We start from the raw sequence: 16,241 nt of genomic DNA on the forward strand, positions 1-16,241 counted from the left end.
TCAGAGGCAACAAAGAAATCGAAGGGGACAGTTAGTGATTCCAAGTTAGCAGCAGTTTCTGAATTTCCACTGGGAGAAGTACACGGAGAGAATTATGCACAGGAGCCTTGGACGAGAAGTGTTCTTTATACTTTTACAACACATTTTCCAGAATTGCAAGAGGAAACCGTGAAATAGTGCGAGGAAGTTTATAGATTAACAAAAAATTCGAAAATGCTTCAGACTAACTTGGATGCAGTGTTTGAGATTGTTGTTCCTAGCTATTTATGGACTGAATGTAAGGATGCTGTTGCTTAATTAACTGAAGAACCAGCTAGGTCTTTGGCTGATAATGCTCCATCTGAGTTGATTGCTGACAAGTACGGCAAAGTGATAGAGCATTTGAAAAAGAAAGTGCTAAAGAACAAAATTAATTAGGTAAAGATTTTTAAAGCAGTGCATGCTTAATATGAGAGGCTAGTTGTTTCCTATCTGCCTTCGTTAATGGATTGGGTTCTGAGCTTAGTTTGCATATTCAGCAGAGTGTAATGTACAAGGAGACATAGGGGGTCATTAGGATGGTGGAAGGACCGCCACCTCCAGCCATCCACCATTGGACCGTGATTTCCCCACCGCCAGATTACGATGGCAGTGGGAATCTCTTTCTGACTATAGCGGACGCAAAGACCGTCCGCCACATGACCGCCAAAAGCAATTTCACAGATTGCCTGGTGGACAGTCCAGATAGCCCCAAATGGTGACGGTGCCTAGCAGGCACCGTCCACCAAACTAGGCTGCAGGGGGTACCATGGTTAGCCCCAAGTGCACCCATACCTCCCCCCAATAAAAAGTGGGCCCGCAACGGGGCCCCATAGCAAATCCCCACCAGCCTTTCCATGGCAGAATCACCACCATGGAAAGGTCGTCTGTATCTTGCATCCTGCAGATCACTACAATACCACTACAATACTTCTTCAACTATTTTTGATCCGCGAAACATCCTCAACATGTCAGATGCCGGAAAAGCAACAAGTGAAGCCACCACATTTGAGTTTAGCATCTAGGACTCAAGCAATTCTGCAAGGCCCAGGGATGCCCCATGAGAAGGGGTGCAAAGTAGGACGAGCTTCAAAAGAGCTTGAAGGCCTGGTGGGAGGCCCAAGGCACTGCCATCCGGGAGACGACACTAGAGGGAGTCGACGAACAGGAGAATGGGTTCTGGTCGCAGGATTTTCCGGGACTACGGGGAGCCGGAAGGGCCACCAGTATCCATTCTGCCTGGAGTCTCTCAGAAAAAGAAAGAGAGGAGAACCAGAGAATCAGAGAGTATGAGCTGGAGGTCATGAGGCTCAAGGAGAAGGCCGAGGAGAGAACTCGGGCCTTGGAGGAGTGGAAGTTGATTCTAGCTCACGAGTTGAGTATGAGAGAGCTGGACATCAAGGCGATGCAATTCTAGTCCGGCTCGAATGGTGGCAGCGCACAGCCAGTGCAAGGGGGTAAGGTATACATCCCCAAGGACGTAGTTCAAAATTTTAAGTAGGTGCAGGATATCCATGCATGGTTTGCTTGGCGGATGAATGGGGTGCCTGAACAGAAATGGTGGGATGCCTGCGGAAACATTTTGAGGCAGCTGGGACAGCGGTTTTGCCACCTTTAGCTAAGGAGGGAACCCCTACATTTGCCAAGATGAAGGAGGCTTTATTCCTCAAATACGGGCTCACCCCAGAACAGTACATGGTACGGTTCAGGAATTCCAAGAAGAATGAGTCAGACAGGTGGGTTGAATGTGTGAGAACGAACACCCAAGTACTGGAAGGCTGGGTGCAAGGCAGCAAAGTTACTGATTATGAGGGGTTGTGCCATTTAATCAGTTGGGAGCACTTGAGTAGTCTGTGTGTTCCAGAGCTGCACCAGCATTTGTTGAATAGCAAGTTAACTGATCCCAGTGAGCTTGTGAAACAGGCGGACCACTGGATGAGTACCAGGGTCCAAAGGGGATTGTGAGTACCACAGCCAAAGATGGGCAAGGTCCCCTGCAGAAGAGTGCGGGGGACAAGGGTAAACAGAAGGAGTGCTTCAAAGGGCCCCAAACTGTTTCTGAGGGGAAGGAGTCCCAGCCCCCACAGCTGAAGGCTTAACAGTCCCTTAAGGGCGGACTTCCCCATAAGGGTCCCCCGAGATGTTACCATTGTAATGAGGTCGGTCACATTTCCCCAAGGTGCCCTAAGAAAACCCAAGCACCCATGAGTGCTCCGAAACCGGGGCGAGTGAGTGTAGCTTTGGGTGAGGAATTCGTTCATGGGGGTGAGGAGCAAGAGGTGATGACCCTGGTTTCACTAGGAGACCGAGAGATGGTCCAGGAAGCCTATCTGCTGGAGAACACTAAGAAATACCGGCAGTGGGTGACCATCAATGGGAGGAGGGTGGAGGCTCTTTGTTACATAGGTGCCAGCGTGACATCCGTTTGGTGTCAGTGGGTGTCAGAAGAGCATATCAGTCCCAACACACTTCACCCAGTAGTTGCAGCCATCATCTGTAAGGTGGCAAAGGTACCCTTAGAGTGGGGGGGTCTCAGGTCCTCTGAAGGGCGTAGTGAGTCCATCCATGCTTGTTGACTGTCTGTTGGGAAATTACCTGGAGAGTTCCCCGTGGAAGGAGGTGGAACGCCAGGCTCATTTGGAGATGTTGGGTCTGCCTGTGTGGGTTTGTGTGACCACTCGGTCCATGGCAGCCAACAGGAGCAATCAAACGGACCTGGAGCCTGAAACATTGGCCCAGGTACCTGCTGGGAAGAGAAGGGGAGTGGGGCGCAGGAAACCCGCCCCCACTGTTCTCCCGGCCCAGGAGGAAGCAGAACCTGAGGGGTTGCCCTGGAGCTGACGGGGGAACAGGTAGCCGAACTTGGAGACCTGCCCGACCCGACCCATTGGCGGCATGACGGAGAACCCACCAGGGAGGAATTCTACAGGGAGCAGAGGGAGTGCCCTTCTCTTGTTGGTCTACGGCAGCAGGCTGCAGACCAGGCAGCAGGTAGAGAGCCCAAATCGCATCTTATATATTGGGACGATGGATTATTGTACAGTGAGCCTAAGGTCACTGAGCCCAGTGCAGCCCGTGTGGCGGTACAGAACCTTCCTATTGGGCCTGGCTCATGACGTGCCTCTATCAGGAAATTTGGGTGAGACAAGACCTTTCAGAGGCTTGTCACCCACTTTTTCTGCCCCAAATGAGGAAGCACGTCAGCACTCATTATAGAGTTTGCCCAACTTGCCAGGCAAGTGGCAAAAATGGAGGGAAATGCAAGGCTCCTCTCCAACCCTTTCCTGTGATGAGCACCCCTTTCAAGCGGGTGGGCATCAATATTGTGGGGCGACTGGAACCCAAGACAGCCTTAGGCAACAAGTTCATCTTTGTCTTGGTGGACCATGCCACCCAGTACCTGGAAGCAGTACCCGGAAGCAGTACCTCTCCAGACAAGCACAGCCCCCGTAGTGGGTCGTGCATTGATGGGGATCTTTTCCCGTGTGGGGTTCCCCAGAGAGGTGGTCTCAGACCACGGGACCCAACTTCATTTTGAAGTATAAGAAGTCTTTGTGGGAAGAGTGCAGTGTAACATGCAAGTTCACCACCCCGTAACATCCTCAAGGAAAGGAGTTTTTTGAGAGATTCAACCGAACCCTGAAGGGCATGATTATGGGCCTTTCGGAGCCCATGAGGGTGTATTTCTGCCATGCCTGTTGTTTACCAACTGGGAGGTCCCGCAGAAGTCCTTAGGGTTCAGTCCCTTTTAACTCCTGTATGGGAATCCCGTTAGAGGACCTCCGAGTCTGGTGAAGGAGAGTTGTGAGAAATCTCCGGGGAAGACTCCCCAGGATGTGTTCAGCTACATGCTGGCCTCCCGCAACCAGACAGAGTGCTTCAGGAAACCTGCTCAGATGAACCTGGAGGCTAGCCAGGAAGAAATGAAAAGGTGGTATGACCAGAATGCCACTCTGGTCGAATTTCAACCTGGGCAGAAGGTGTGGGTGATGGCGCCAGTGGAGCCTTACATGCTCCAAGACAAGTGGACTGGACCATACGAGGTGGTCAAGCGCAAGAGCGATGTCACCTACCTGGTGAACTTGCAGTCTCCGAGGAACCTGTTGCGGGTCCTGCACATGAACCGCCTCAAGCCACACTTCAAGAGGTCTGAAGTGATGATGCTCCTGGCTACAGATGATGGGACGGAGGAGGAGATCGACCCTCTTCCGGACCTCCTGGCAGCCAAGGAGCAAGACGGGTCAGTCGATGGGGTGAAACTCTCGGCCACCCTGACCCCCAAACAGCAGAGGGACTGCCATCAAGTGTTGGGTCAGTTTGCCTCCCTATTTTCCCCGACTCCATGCATCACCCAATGGTGCGTCCATGGTGTGGACACCGGGGACAGCCTGCGCATAAAACAGAAATTTTACAGGGTGGCGGACAAAGTCAGGTGCAGCATTAAGGAGGAGGTTTCCAAAATGCTAGAGTTAGGGGTGATTGAGCCGTTTAGCAGCCCGTGGGCTAGTCCTGTGGTCCTTATGCGTAAGGCTGCTGTGCCCGTTGCCACTCCAGAACTCCTGTTCTGCATCAACTACCGTGAGCTAAATGAAGTCAGGCAGACCAACGCGCACCTCATTCCTAGAGCTGGTGAACTCGTGAATCGGTTAGGAGCTGCCAGGTACCTCAGTACGTTTGATTTGACTTCTGGGTACTGGCAGATCACCTTAACCGATGGAGCCAAAGAGAGGTCAGCATTTTCAATGCCAGAGGGGCACTTCCAGTTCCGAGTTATGCCCTTTGGGTTGAAGAATGCCCCAGCCGCATTCCAGAGACTTGGTCAACCAGGTACGGTCCAGGCTGGAGGAATTCATCGCTGCATACCTGGATGACATTGCGGTGTTCAGCTCCAGCTGGGAGGAACATCCTCAACACCTCTGCACAGTGTTGGAGGCTCTACAAAGGGCAGGCCTCAATATCAAGGCCAACAAGTGCCAGATAGGGCAGGGTTCTGTGGTGTATTTGGGACACCAGGTGGGGAGTGGCCAGGTGGCACCCCTATAGGCCAAGAAAGATACCATTCTGGCTTGGAAGCCCCCCAAGACCCAGACAGAAGTGAGAGCCTTTTTAGGATTCACCGGGTACTATCACAGATTCGTCAAGGGATCCGGCACCATTGTTGCCCCCTTGACAGGGTTGACTTTGCGGAAGCAGCCCCGGAAGGGGATTTGGTTCGAGACCTGCCACACGGCGTTTGACGCCCTGAAGACTGCCATGTGCAGGGCACCCGTGCTCAAGGCGCCTGACTTCTCAAAGAAATTTGTGGTGCAGACAGATGCTTCAGAGCATGGAGTGGGAGCAGTACTCTCACAGATCAATGACGAGGGATTGGACCAATCTGTAGTCTTTCTTAGCAGAAGGCTACTTCCCAGGGAACAGAGGTGGAGTGTGATCGAAAGGGAAGCTTTTGCTGTGGTCTGGGAACTGAAGAAGTTGAGGCCCTACCTGTTTGGTACTAACTTTCGGGTTCACAGATTCCTCAGATGGTGTATGCAGATGAGGGGGGGAAACCCAAAGCTGTTGAGGTGGTCCATTTCCCTACACGGGATGTAAATGTAAATGTAAAGGTAAATGTACAGGAATTTACATAGCGCAAATCACCGAGCGGTTTCTAAGCGCTTGCTTAGGGAACCCGTAATGGTATTCCCCTGTGAGATAACCCCGGCAGGGTATCCGCAAGGTGAAAGCCAGGCATCCTGCCGCGAGGGGCCGTTGTGGAGATTATGCAAGCTATTGCCCAGAGTCGCAGAGTGTGAACCCGTGAATCGAGTAGGCACCGGAGCGAGAATTGTCGAGTCCATGGACATTTTAGGACTCAAGACCCTGCCGAGCCGGGAATTGAACCCTGGTCCCGGGCTGACCTCTGCTTCCAGGTCTGCCTCCTCTAACCAGTGAGCCACACTTCTCCACTATGGACTTTATGTTATGTTATGTTATGTTATGATTTTGTTAAGCGCGCAGCTTCCCCAGCTAAGGGGCGTCCCGGCGCTGTCAGTCTAATTGTACAAGATAGCAGATGCAGGCCAAGGAAACAGAGTCCATAAATCAGTGGAAAAAGAAAGGTCTTAATGGCTTTCCAGAAAATCAATATGTCCTCTATACCATGAATGAAAACTGGCAAAGAATTCCACAATTTAGCCGCCAAGAGCCGAAATGAACGGCCCCCGGCACGGCATAGTTTAGTCCTTGGTCTAGTTACCAGATGTTGACCCAAGGAGCGCAAGCTACGTTGGGGAATGTATGGGGTTAGAAGAGGGTGGAGTAGCTCAGGGCTGGTACCTTTTAGGATTTTAAACGCCATACAAAGAGTTTTAAACTGGATTCTTACTTCGATCGGTAGCCAGTGTAAGGCTTTGATTGTGGCTCTGGCAGAACATCTACCTGGGAGTCCCACCAGTGCACGGGCTGCCGAGTTTTGGACTCGTTGGAGTCATAAAATCTCGGCTCTGTTCGCGCCTAGAAGTAGAACGCTTGCATAGTCCAAGCGCGATAAAATCGTAGCCTGGACAATGAGCTGCTGGACTGGTGCATTAAAGAACCTCAGGATAGGATGGAGACCTCTCAACAAGCCCACACAAGTTGCTTACACCTTCTTCGTGTGGGTCTGAAAGTTGAGACCTGCGTCCATCCAAACTCCCAAGTTCTTAACCACTGGCTTGGATGTTGGCATGGTACCCAGCGAGGCCTGCCACCAGTGCTCATTCCAAAGGGAGATGTTTTTCCCTACCAGCATCACTTCCGTTTTTTCTGGCATTTAGTTGTAAACAATTGTCAGCCATCCACTGAGCAACTGCAGCCATCCCATCTCTAAACCTCGTGGCTGATATGGTAGGTCCTTCTGCTAAGGTAATAACCAGCTGAGTATCGTCAGCGTACAATACCAGCATTAGGCCCCAATCTCTTGCCACTACCGCAAGCGGTTGTACATAAAGATTGAACAAAGTCTGGCTCAACGCAAAGCCCTGCGGAACCCCTTGGCCGAAGGAATGGGATTGAGATGAGAATGGCGGAGCCTAAACCCGGAAGGATCTGTCAGACAGGAATGCACAAAACCATTCCAAGGCCAGGCCCGTAATCCCTATTGCCTCCAGGCAATACAACAAGATGTCATGAGACACCGTATCAAAGGCAGTGCTAAGATCTAATAATATAAGCGCTGGACTTTAACCGGTGTCAAAAATCGTTCTTAAATGCTCAGTGATGGCTAACAAGGCAGACTCGGTACTGTGATCCAATCTAAAGCCGTTTTGCAACGGGTCCAGGATGTTGTTAAGGGTCATGTGCCGAGATAGCACCTCGTTCACACGTGCCTCTGCCAGTTTAGCGTCCCACGGAAGCAAAGAAATCGGCCTGAAGCTGTCTGGAGAGGATGGATCCAGTGGGCGCTTTTTAATAATAGGAGAGACCGAAGCCTGTTTCCAGGCCAAGGGTACACTTGCCGTGGTAAAAGATAGATTAAGTATATGGCCTAACGGCAGCTGGACAAGCTACATAGATTCCATAAATTGCCCTGGCCTCATGGGGTCTGATGGAGATCCCGATTTGACCTTTTTACAGAGTTTCACAAAGTTCCTCACAAGAAATCTTGGGTGTAGCAGTCAAGGTAGAGACTCCCTCACTGACCGTGACAGAGCTCGGGACAGAGGAGAGCTGTGGGAATGTATCATAAATTTTCTGCACTTTATTTATAAAGAAAGAAGCAAGCTCCTCACATTGCTGTGCCGATTTTACATAGGAGCCCGAAACTTTGATGTTCTTCAGCTCTTGGACAATCTTAAAAATGCATTTCATGGGGTTGGAACTATCCCTAATTTCTTCAGCATAAATCTTGGCACGTGTGGAGCAGATCATTTTGTGGTAGTATTTTAGGGCCATATGTATCAAAAGATATACCCATAGACACAGAAAGGGCAAAACCCTTTGATACATCTGGCCCTTAGTTTGGCCAAATAAACAGTTTTAAGGCCATCTTTATAATTCCTTCTCCAAATCCGTTCGGCTCTTTTACACTCCTTTCTAAGGGCTCTCAACACCTCCGAATACCATGGATTGGAGACCGTGCTACGCCCCTTAACCCATCTAACTGGAATAAAGGCATCAAGCCCCTCCCCAATCCAATCACAGAAGGCGGTATAAGCTACCTCAGAATCAACCAAATCCCCAAAAGGAAACTCTCCCAGAAAGGCATGAAACTCATTTAGTTTGAGTTTATGCCAAGGCCTTTTAACCACATGCGTGCAGCGGCTTTTTTCGCGCTGTGCGGCTTTTTTCAAAAAGCCGCGTTACATGACGAGCTTAGCTCGTCATGAGCATGCGAGCGGCACAACTCATGACAAGCTCAGCTCGTCATGAGCACGGAGGGGTTAAACGCCAGAATAGACCTATCAGTCCTAGGAGATTCGACTATCTTCCAGCTGGCTTTAATTAAATAATGATCTGTCCAACCCATAGGCACAGGCTGGTCAATCTGCACTGCTGGGATATTGGAAAAGATAGGATCCAATATGTGTCCTGCTGCGTGAGTGGCATTGTGTACCAATAAGTCAAGTTGAAAGGCTGCCAAGTCAGCTAGCAGATTACAAATAGCCTGATCCAGTGTTTGATCAAAGTGGAGATTCAGGAACACTGCCCTGGTACGGAACACACCAACACTGATGGTCTGTCCAGGTTTTTCTGCCTTGACTCCAAGGGGGTGGTTAGTTCCCCCCACTTTTCAGCTGGAGGGTACATGTATTAGACTTGGCATCTTTTGACATGGTTACCCCTAACTGTTTTCCTCTACCTCCTGTATTTTTGATGAGATTCTGAAGTATGCCAAGTACAGTAGTGATTGGTTTGATGTGAAGCAGAAAAAGATCAAGAAGAAATAGGAGTGATCCGATGATACGTTCTGATTTGAGTTTTATGTTGCCTACCAACTCGGGAATGACAGGAGTGCATCCGATGCAAGGAGTGAGAATGGAAAATGAGATAGTGCATATGCAAGGTTGCAGAAGGGACTAATAAGTAAACTGTTAATATGGATTTGCTGAACAACAGCACGCTTCTTATTTCTGTAGTAGAATCAACCACTTCAAACGGACAGGTAGACAGAATCCAGTTCAAATCGGGTAGCGTCACAGTCTGTAGCATCAGTCCAACCAGCTTCTGTGCAAAATGATGGGCTGTTCCATATGAATATGCCCATAGCTCCAATGGTGCAGTGAAACATGAGAAACAAAATACCATTTAGTCCATGATTTCAACAAAATCGATTGATTCCGAATAAGAATTTTCCTCTATTTTCCCTAGAGAATTTTTCCTAATGACCCTGCCATGGAGAGAGGTGGATTTTTTATTTGGAGCAGTCCTGCTGGTAGACTAATGTGGCTCTTATGTAGGTGGTGAGGTGAATGCTAACATTGTGTCTTTCTTGATAGACAGCTACTTGTGCTACAGTCCATTCTTTGGAGGTTCTAAAACCTACTCTTTTCAGGAATAGAAGTACAAGTTGTGGACATTAGCAATTGTTAGACTTGGCATCTTTGGCATGGTTACCATTAACTTTATGCCTCTACCTCCTGTATTTTTGACACTGTGCCGGATTATGTTTTTGCTGTTTTGACGCTTCGGCCACTTTGGCACTGCTGATCAGTGCCAAAGTGCGAGTGCTCCCTGGAGAAATTATATGTAATTGGTTTTCCACGGTTGGCAGATTTGTGTTACCTGTAGGTCCCTAGTAATGTGCAGTACCTGTGCCAGGGCTGGAAACTCAAATGCTACCTGTGGGCTTGCTGCACAGGTTGTGCCACCTACACGAGTAGAATGGAAAAAATGTCTCCGGCCGGCCACTGCGCAGATGACCTGGCCGGTGTCACATCCGCCAGGCATGATCCTCCCTTTTTGGGCACGGTAGTCGCCCCTATAGTAGGCCCGAGGTACCCCCCGGGCAGGGTGCAGTGCGGGAGGAAAGCAAGACCTGTCCTAAGTGTGGGAGACGGATCCTGAGAGTGAAATGCCACCAAACAATCTTTTCTCTATGGAGGGGCTATCTTGCCCAATAGGTTAGAATGGGAAAGGCTGCCTATAATGGTTACCCGCCTATCTTCCCTTAGGAGCAAGATACAGAGTCAGAGTTTGGTACCCCTGAACTCGGAATTCGATAAAACATCTTTTAGGCTATATGGTTTTTGAATTCTGTGGTTGAGAACAGCACTTTTAGAAAGTGTCTGTTCTTGTGTTCGACCGTTCCATGTACCCCCGCCCGTTGTGTGTATTGTCTGTCTGGGTTTTGTGAGTGACAGGGACTAGTGTGAAGTATCTGACCCATTGGAGGGCCAGGTGAGCTGGTGGTTGGCTGAATAGGCCGATCAAAACCTAGAGTGGTTTGAGGAGTAGTGCCCCGGGCCTGAATAAGGCTGTGCCTGCCTCCCCCGAGCTGACTCCACATCCTGTTGTGTGTCTGAGGACCCTAGCACACCTGCACAAAAGACAATGATGGGTCCTGGCCGAGGATACCCCAAACTGAGTTCTGGACCCCTCACACAAAGAGTTCAAAGCTTTTATGGGGTATAAGTACACCAACTGAAACCCTAGAGAATTAGACAAGTCTGAATTGACTATCTTGGTGATCGAGAGTAATCCCTGCCGAAAAGTAACATCTGAAGAGACTCAGTAGAAGACTGCCCTTGCATTGTGTCTGGGATCTGCCTGCAATTTGGTGTTGTCATTAAGGAGCGGTCAAATGGACTCAGCTATGAGTTGTGTCCCCCTACTTGAAGACAGTTGTTGCTGAAGTGCAGTTTCCGTCTGAAGGAAAAGCGTCTCCAAGGACCAGAGTAGAGCTGGTCTCCTGTTACGAAGTCCCAGGCCCAAAAAGACTTCACTTCGAGTGATGGAGCGAGGGTAAAAACAAAATTTTGTATACCCTTCTCGAAGTCATAACCCTGTAACTATAATGTAAATTAACTGAGTGAATGCATGAAACTAATCAACCTAGAATAGAATTGCACCTACACAAGTACATGGGGATAAAAAACTTTGCATGTGTTGAAACCATAATAAAATAACTCTGTGATATTGTTACGTCTCTAAAATAACCAAGCAGCTATTAAACTAATTAAATGTAGCTGAATTGTGCTTTTGTCTGTCTTTGTGGCAAAATTGTGGACCTATGTGAGTATAAAACGGATAAATGTGCTTTATTTGCTAGGTAACTATTCACAGGGATACTTTAGTAAAGGGGGAGGTAAACAGAATGGGCTTTAATTCATTTAATTAATAGTTATTTGTGTTTGTTTCTATAATAGTTCCCGAGTGGGCCTCTGAGGCCTAGTGAAAGATGGCTGCAGTCTAAGGCCTGGTAACTGAAGCAAAAGGCTCATGCGTTAACTTTGTGAACGGCAGCAGCTGAAATGAATGCCCAGTGTCTGCAATGACCAGTTCAAGGACAAAAGTAGCACGAGATGCTGAATGACTTCCAACAGAATGAGAGTCCGTGCCGAGAACGTGGAAACTTTCAGCAAAATAGCTGTTTAAAGGACATGGATGAGCTAAACTTTTAAGACACAATAAGATAATTATGAAAGTGATGATGGTGAGGAAATAAAGTTCCAAATTAAAGACATTTTGCTCTTCCGTCTGTTGAGAGAGCCAATCACGTTGTGAATGCATCCTAGAATGATTTAAAATGTATAAGTTTAGGTAGTGAAAAAGGGTATAAAAGAGTAGGTTTCGATGACAGAAAAAACTCTCTTTTCCGATTTCATCTTGGTATCCTGAAATGCTGTTGGACTGCTGATTGAACTCTGGACAGGTAAGAGACTTTGAATTAATTTCCTTATGGGTCAGGACTTAGCCTGATTGAGAGTGGAGTCTTTAGGTGAGAAGATTAGTTAGAGAATTAGGAGTTTGTGTTTTGGGAACTATTATGCCTTTTGCTAATAACTCTGTCCTTTGACTTAAATAAATTTCATAATTTCTGAGCTTTTGACTTAAAAGAAATAAATGTTTTTGAAACCTTAATAGAATACATTTCTGAATGTTGTTTTATTAAAATGCGCAAATAAAATTAAAGTCATGACAAATTAAATCCTGCAAAATAAAAATGAGATAAATGAAGAACTAAGCTGGTCTTGTTCATCCTTACCCTAATTTTTACTAGCAAAGATTCATCGCGATAGAATGAAGGCGTGGCTGAATACATTGTTCTGAATAATAAACTATGGTAAATTAATTTAAACTGCAGATGTACAAAATATAAATAGTTAGTTTAATTTAGGCACTCCGCCATGATACAGCTGCTCTCCATTGAACCTCATCCATCCGTGAAGTAGGGAGAAAGTGCGTAAATGATTTCAGTGTTATGGGCCCCACTGATGAGTAAATGTGTAAATTGTGACTTCATCACCAGTATCCCTAAACTTCCTTGCTGGAAGTTCCAGTCGTGAGGAGGGCCTGAAGCTGAGAGTAAGACCTTTTGTCATCGAGGAGCTGTGCAAACACCAGAGGAACAGAACGCCCTGTCTGTTTTCAAAGGAACTGCTGGCGTCACAAGTGGCAGGAGACGACACCGCTCTACTCAGGTGCCGTGCAACATCTCTGTCCAAGGTACTGTTGTGGATGGTCTGTGGGAGTCTGCACCGGCCGCTGCAAGAACCGCAGACCGTGTTGATATTTGGACTCGTGAATGTTGTTGTTGATGCAGGGGTAGCCCCCGTGAAGCTACCGGTGGCTACTACGTAATCCTGATTTGCAACAAACTATCTAAGAAGAACCTTTCCAACCAAGTAACCTTATTTATATGAAACCTTTTTACCCTTTTGGTCTTGTTAAAAGTTAAGTAAAGATACTTTATTTTTCTAAACCGGTGTGGAGTCAGTTTGTGGTGTCATCAATATATTTCTGTTAGAGGTCGTACAAATACTTTACGCATTGCCTTTGAAGATAAGCCTGCCTGCTCGAGCCAAGCTACTGAGGGAGTGAGCGGAGATTATCAACAAATGTGTATCTTTCTTACCCTGATGTAGAAGTAAGGTTCCCTATTTGGTCTAAGGTACCTACCTCAGCCAACTAGAGACCCCCAGTTCTAACAGCAATAAACAGATTGTTAGTCACTCTTAAAATAGGATCAACTGATAATAATCATCACTTCATAATGTGTGATTCAAGCACTGCCAATTGTTTGGGCACATACTTACTTTGCAAGATGGACTGTATGATTTATAGTATACCGGCTGGTGTCGCAATTGAAATCCAAGAGGAAGAATCAGTGTTTAAAATTAAATCCAATCAAATAATTCAAGAGTTCAGTTGTTCCCAGTTCTTACTGAAAATGATATGCCTCTAGATTTAAGACACACTTTCAAAGAAGAGGTATCGGACTTCACAGGTAAAGAGATAGGGCTGATAAAAAGTGCAAAAACTGTCAAGATAAATGTAAAACTTGTTTTCTGTAGATTTAGACAATACAAACTTTCAAAGCAGTCGGAAGAAAGAAGGATGGCCATCATTGAAAAATTATTGAACAAGGAGTTATGCGGGTCGTGCTTATTAGTCCTTGCAATTCTCCTATTATGGGCATTAAATAAATGAGTGGTAAATGGAGATTTGTTCAGGAAAGAGCAATTGAATGTTGGGACTGTATCCTAGAGTAATTTTGTTCCAGATTCCAACAGAGGCAGAATGGTATACATTTATCAAGCTTTCTTTTCCATTCGTCCGCATAAGGCATTTCAATATCTTTTTGCGTTCCGATTCCAAAAAAAAGTTCTTGTTTGGTGTTGAATCCCGCAGGTGTATGCTGAAAGTTCTTCGATTTTTCATTAATTGCTAAAAAAAGATTTGGAATGTTTGCAGTTGCCCTATAACTTAGTCCTGGTTCAATATTTTGATGACCATTTGATGGCACCTAAGCCAAAAGAACACTGTAAACTTTATACGGTTGCACTCTTGAATCATCTAGCTGACAACGGTCACAGGGTTTTCTCCACAAAGATGCAGCACTGTAATAAAGATCTGAGTTATCTTAGTCATCACAAAGAGAAATAGAACATCAAAAGAACATGCTTTTGCAATTCTAAAGATAAATCCTCCTATCACCTAGACGGTGGTGAGGATGCTCTTGTCGTCAATGGATTCCAAACTTTTCCTTCATTGCAGAACCTTTAGTAAGGCTAATCCACATTGATGTCAGAGACCTGGTACCAATAAATGACGATTGCTTAGAGAGCATCCAGGTTTTGAGGGATAAATTGTGCAATGCACCCGCCCTTGGAATGCCTGATTACAATATAGATTTGTATTTTATTTTACTGTCATGAGAGGCTAGTGGGCAGAACATTCCAAAGCTTGGGTGCAAGGTAGATTAATACCAACCCCAAATCCTGCCTCTCTTCATCCTTGGGACAATGAGCAACTCAAAATTATTTGCCATCAAGTCCCATTTGGCCTGAAAAATAGTGGCCAATTCCCGAAGGACCGGAGGACCTGTATTATGCTTTGCACAATAAATAATGCATAAAGTCTTAAATGTTATCCTGCAGCTTAAAGGCACCCAGTGAAGAGTCTTGACGCAGCATCTGCTGAACGTATTTTCAGGATATTCAACAGTATCCAGTTAGCGGCGTTCTCAATGATCTGAAGTTTTTTAATCACTGACTATGTACTACCTAAAGGAAGCAATTTACCATAATCAGTGCTCGTGCAGCTCTCATCTCCGTGTTCTCAGTAAGATGTCAGGAGCTGATGAGTTTTCGTTGGCAGATGCTTTACCAGATTCTACTAAGCACACAAACGTAAACAACCCAAGAAATGATCCCCAGGGATGGCCAAGTTCTAATGCTTGGGGAAATACACCAACTGCTCCCCCGTCTTCTGGGACACAAGTGCCTGCACCTACTGCACCATCTTCAAATGCACCATATGGACCAACCCCAACTGGCCCTTATCCTGCTGCACCGTACCCTTCTGGACCGGCTGGACAGCACCCCCCTGGGCCGGCTGGGCAATACCCTCCTGGACCTGCTGGACAGCACCCTCCTGGACAGCACCCTCCTGGACAATATCCACCTGCCCCTGCTGGACAGCACCCCTCTGGCCCTGCTGGGCAGTACCCGACTGCTCCTGCTGGGCAGTACCCAACTGCTCCTACTGGGCAGTACCCAACTGCTCCTGCTGGACCGTATGCGTGTGGGCCTGGCGGACAGTACCCACCAGGACCTGGTGGACAGTATCCCTCTGCTACTGCTGGTCCTTATCCTTCTGCACCTGTGGGACCTTACCCATCAGCCCCTGCAAGTGCACCAGGATTCCATCCGAATCCTGCCCCTCCTGGACCCTCGAGTTCATATCCTGGTCAATCTGGGCCTTCTTCTGCACCTACTGTGCCATATCCTGCACCTAATGCTCCATTTCCTGTACCTCCTAGGCCATTTGGTCAAACCGATCCAGCTGCCCCTTCACCTCTTGGGCCATGGGGCTCCATGCCATCTGGGCCGTATGGATCCACGATGGGAGGGCAGTATCCAGCACCAAACCTGCCTTATTCAACCGCCGGGCCATACTCCCAGCCAGCTGGAGTTGCACCTGCAGTACCATGGGGTTCCGTTCCACCTGGGACATGGGGTCCTCCACCACCAGGCCAGTTTTCTGCTCCTCCGGGGTCGTATCCAGCACCAGGGCAGTATGCTCCATCAGGCCCATCTCAACATCAATACCGCTAAATTCTTGAGAGCCTTCCACTTATATCCACTGCTGGTAATTTTTTTATTTTTATTATCTTCGGGGTCAAAAGGCAATCTTAATAGCTCATCTCCTGAAGTATGTGAGATTTGCTTTTTTGTGAAATTGGAATTTGCTTCACTGTAGCAGTAACAGTCATTTTTGGTGCTCTTTGTATACCCTAAACGTTTTCCACCAATTGGAGTATGCCAAATGTGAATATTTTTCAAGTTATAACTGCAGCATTCTGCTACTTTTAAACCCTAAAGTGCTTCTTTTGACATCTGACGTGTATTTCTACTGCATCACAAATCGCCAAAATAGCTATTATGTTTGGTCTTGCTTTGAGATTGGCATAATGCATTTGTAATATATTGTGTAGAAAGTCACGTGTTATAAAATATAATTTTATGACTTGTTGACACTATTTTTATTACTAAAACCAATAAATGTATTATTTGCTGTACTTAATCATCTGTAGTGGC

The 16,241-nt window shown here is 47.1% G+C and overlaps 1 protein-coding gene across 1 annotated transcript; it reads left to right on the forward strand.

The window, feature by feature from the left end:
• Positions 1-14,734: 14,734 nt before the first annotated feature.
• On the forward strand, positions 14,735-15,905 carry LOC147672518 (uncharacterized). The gene has a single exon (XM_086947975.1). It carries the CDS (start codon positions 14,769-14,771, stop codon positions 15,756-15,758), a length of 990 nt encoding a protein of 329 aa, XP_086804101.1. The 5' UTR covers positions 14,735-14,768; the 3' UTR covers positions 15,759-15,905.
• The last annotated feature ends 336 nt before the right edge of the window (positions 15,906-16,241 follow it).

The sequence above is a fragment of the Lissotriton vulgaris genome, unplaced genomic scaffold, assembly GCF_964263255.1.
Source record: "Lissotriton vulgaris unplaced genomic scaffold, aLisVul1.2 SCAFFOLD_4120, whole genome shotgun sequence".
Lineage (NCBI taxonomy): Eukaryota > Metazoa > Chordata > Amphibia > Caudata > Salamandridae > Lissotriton > Lissotriton vulgaris.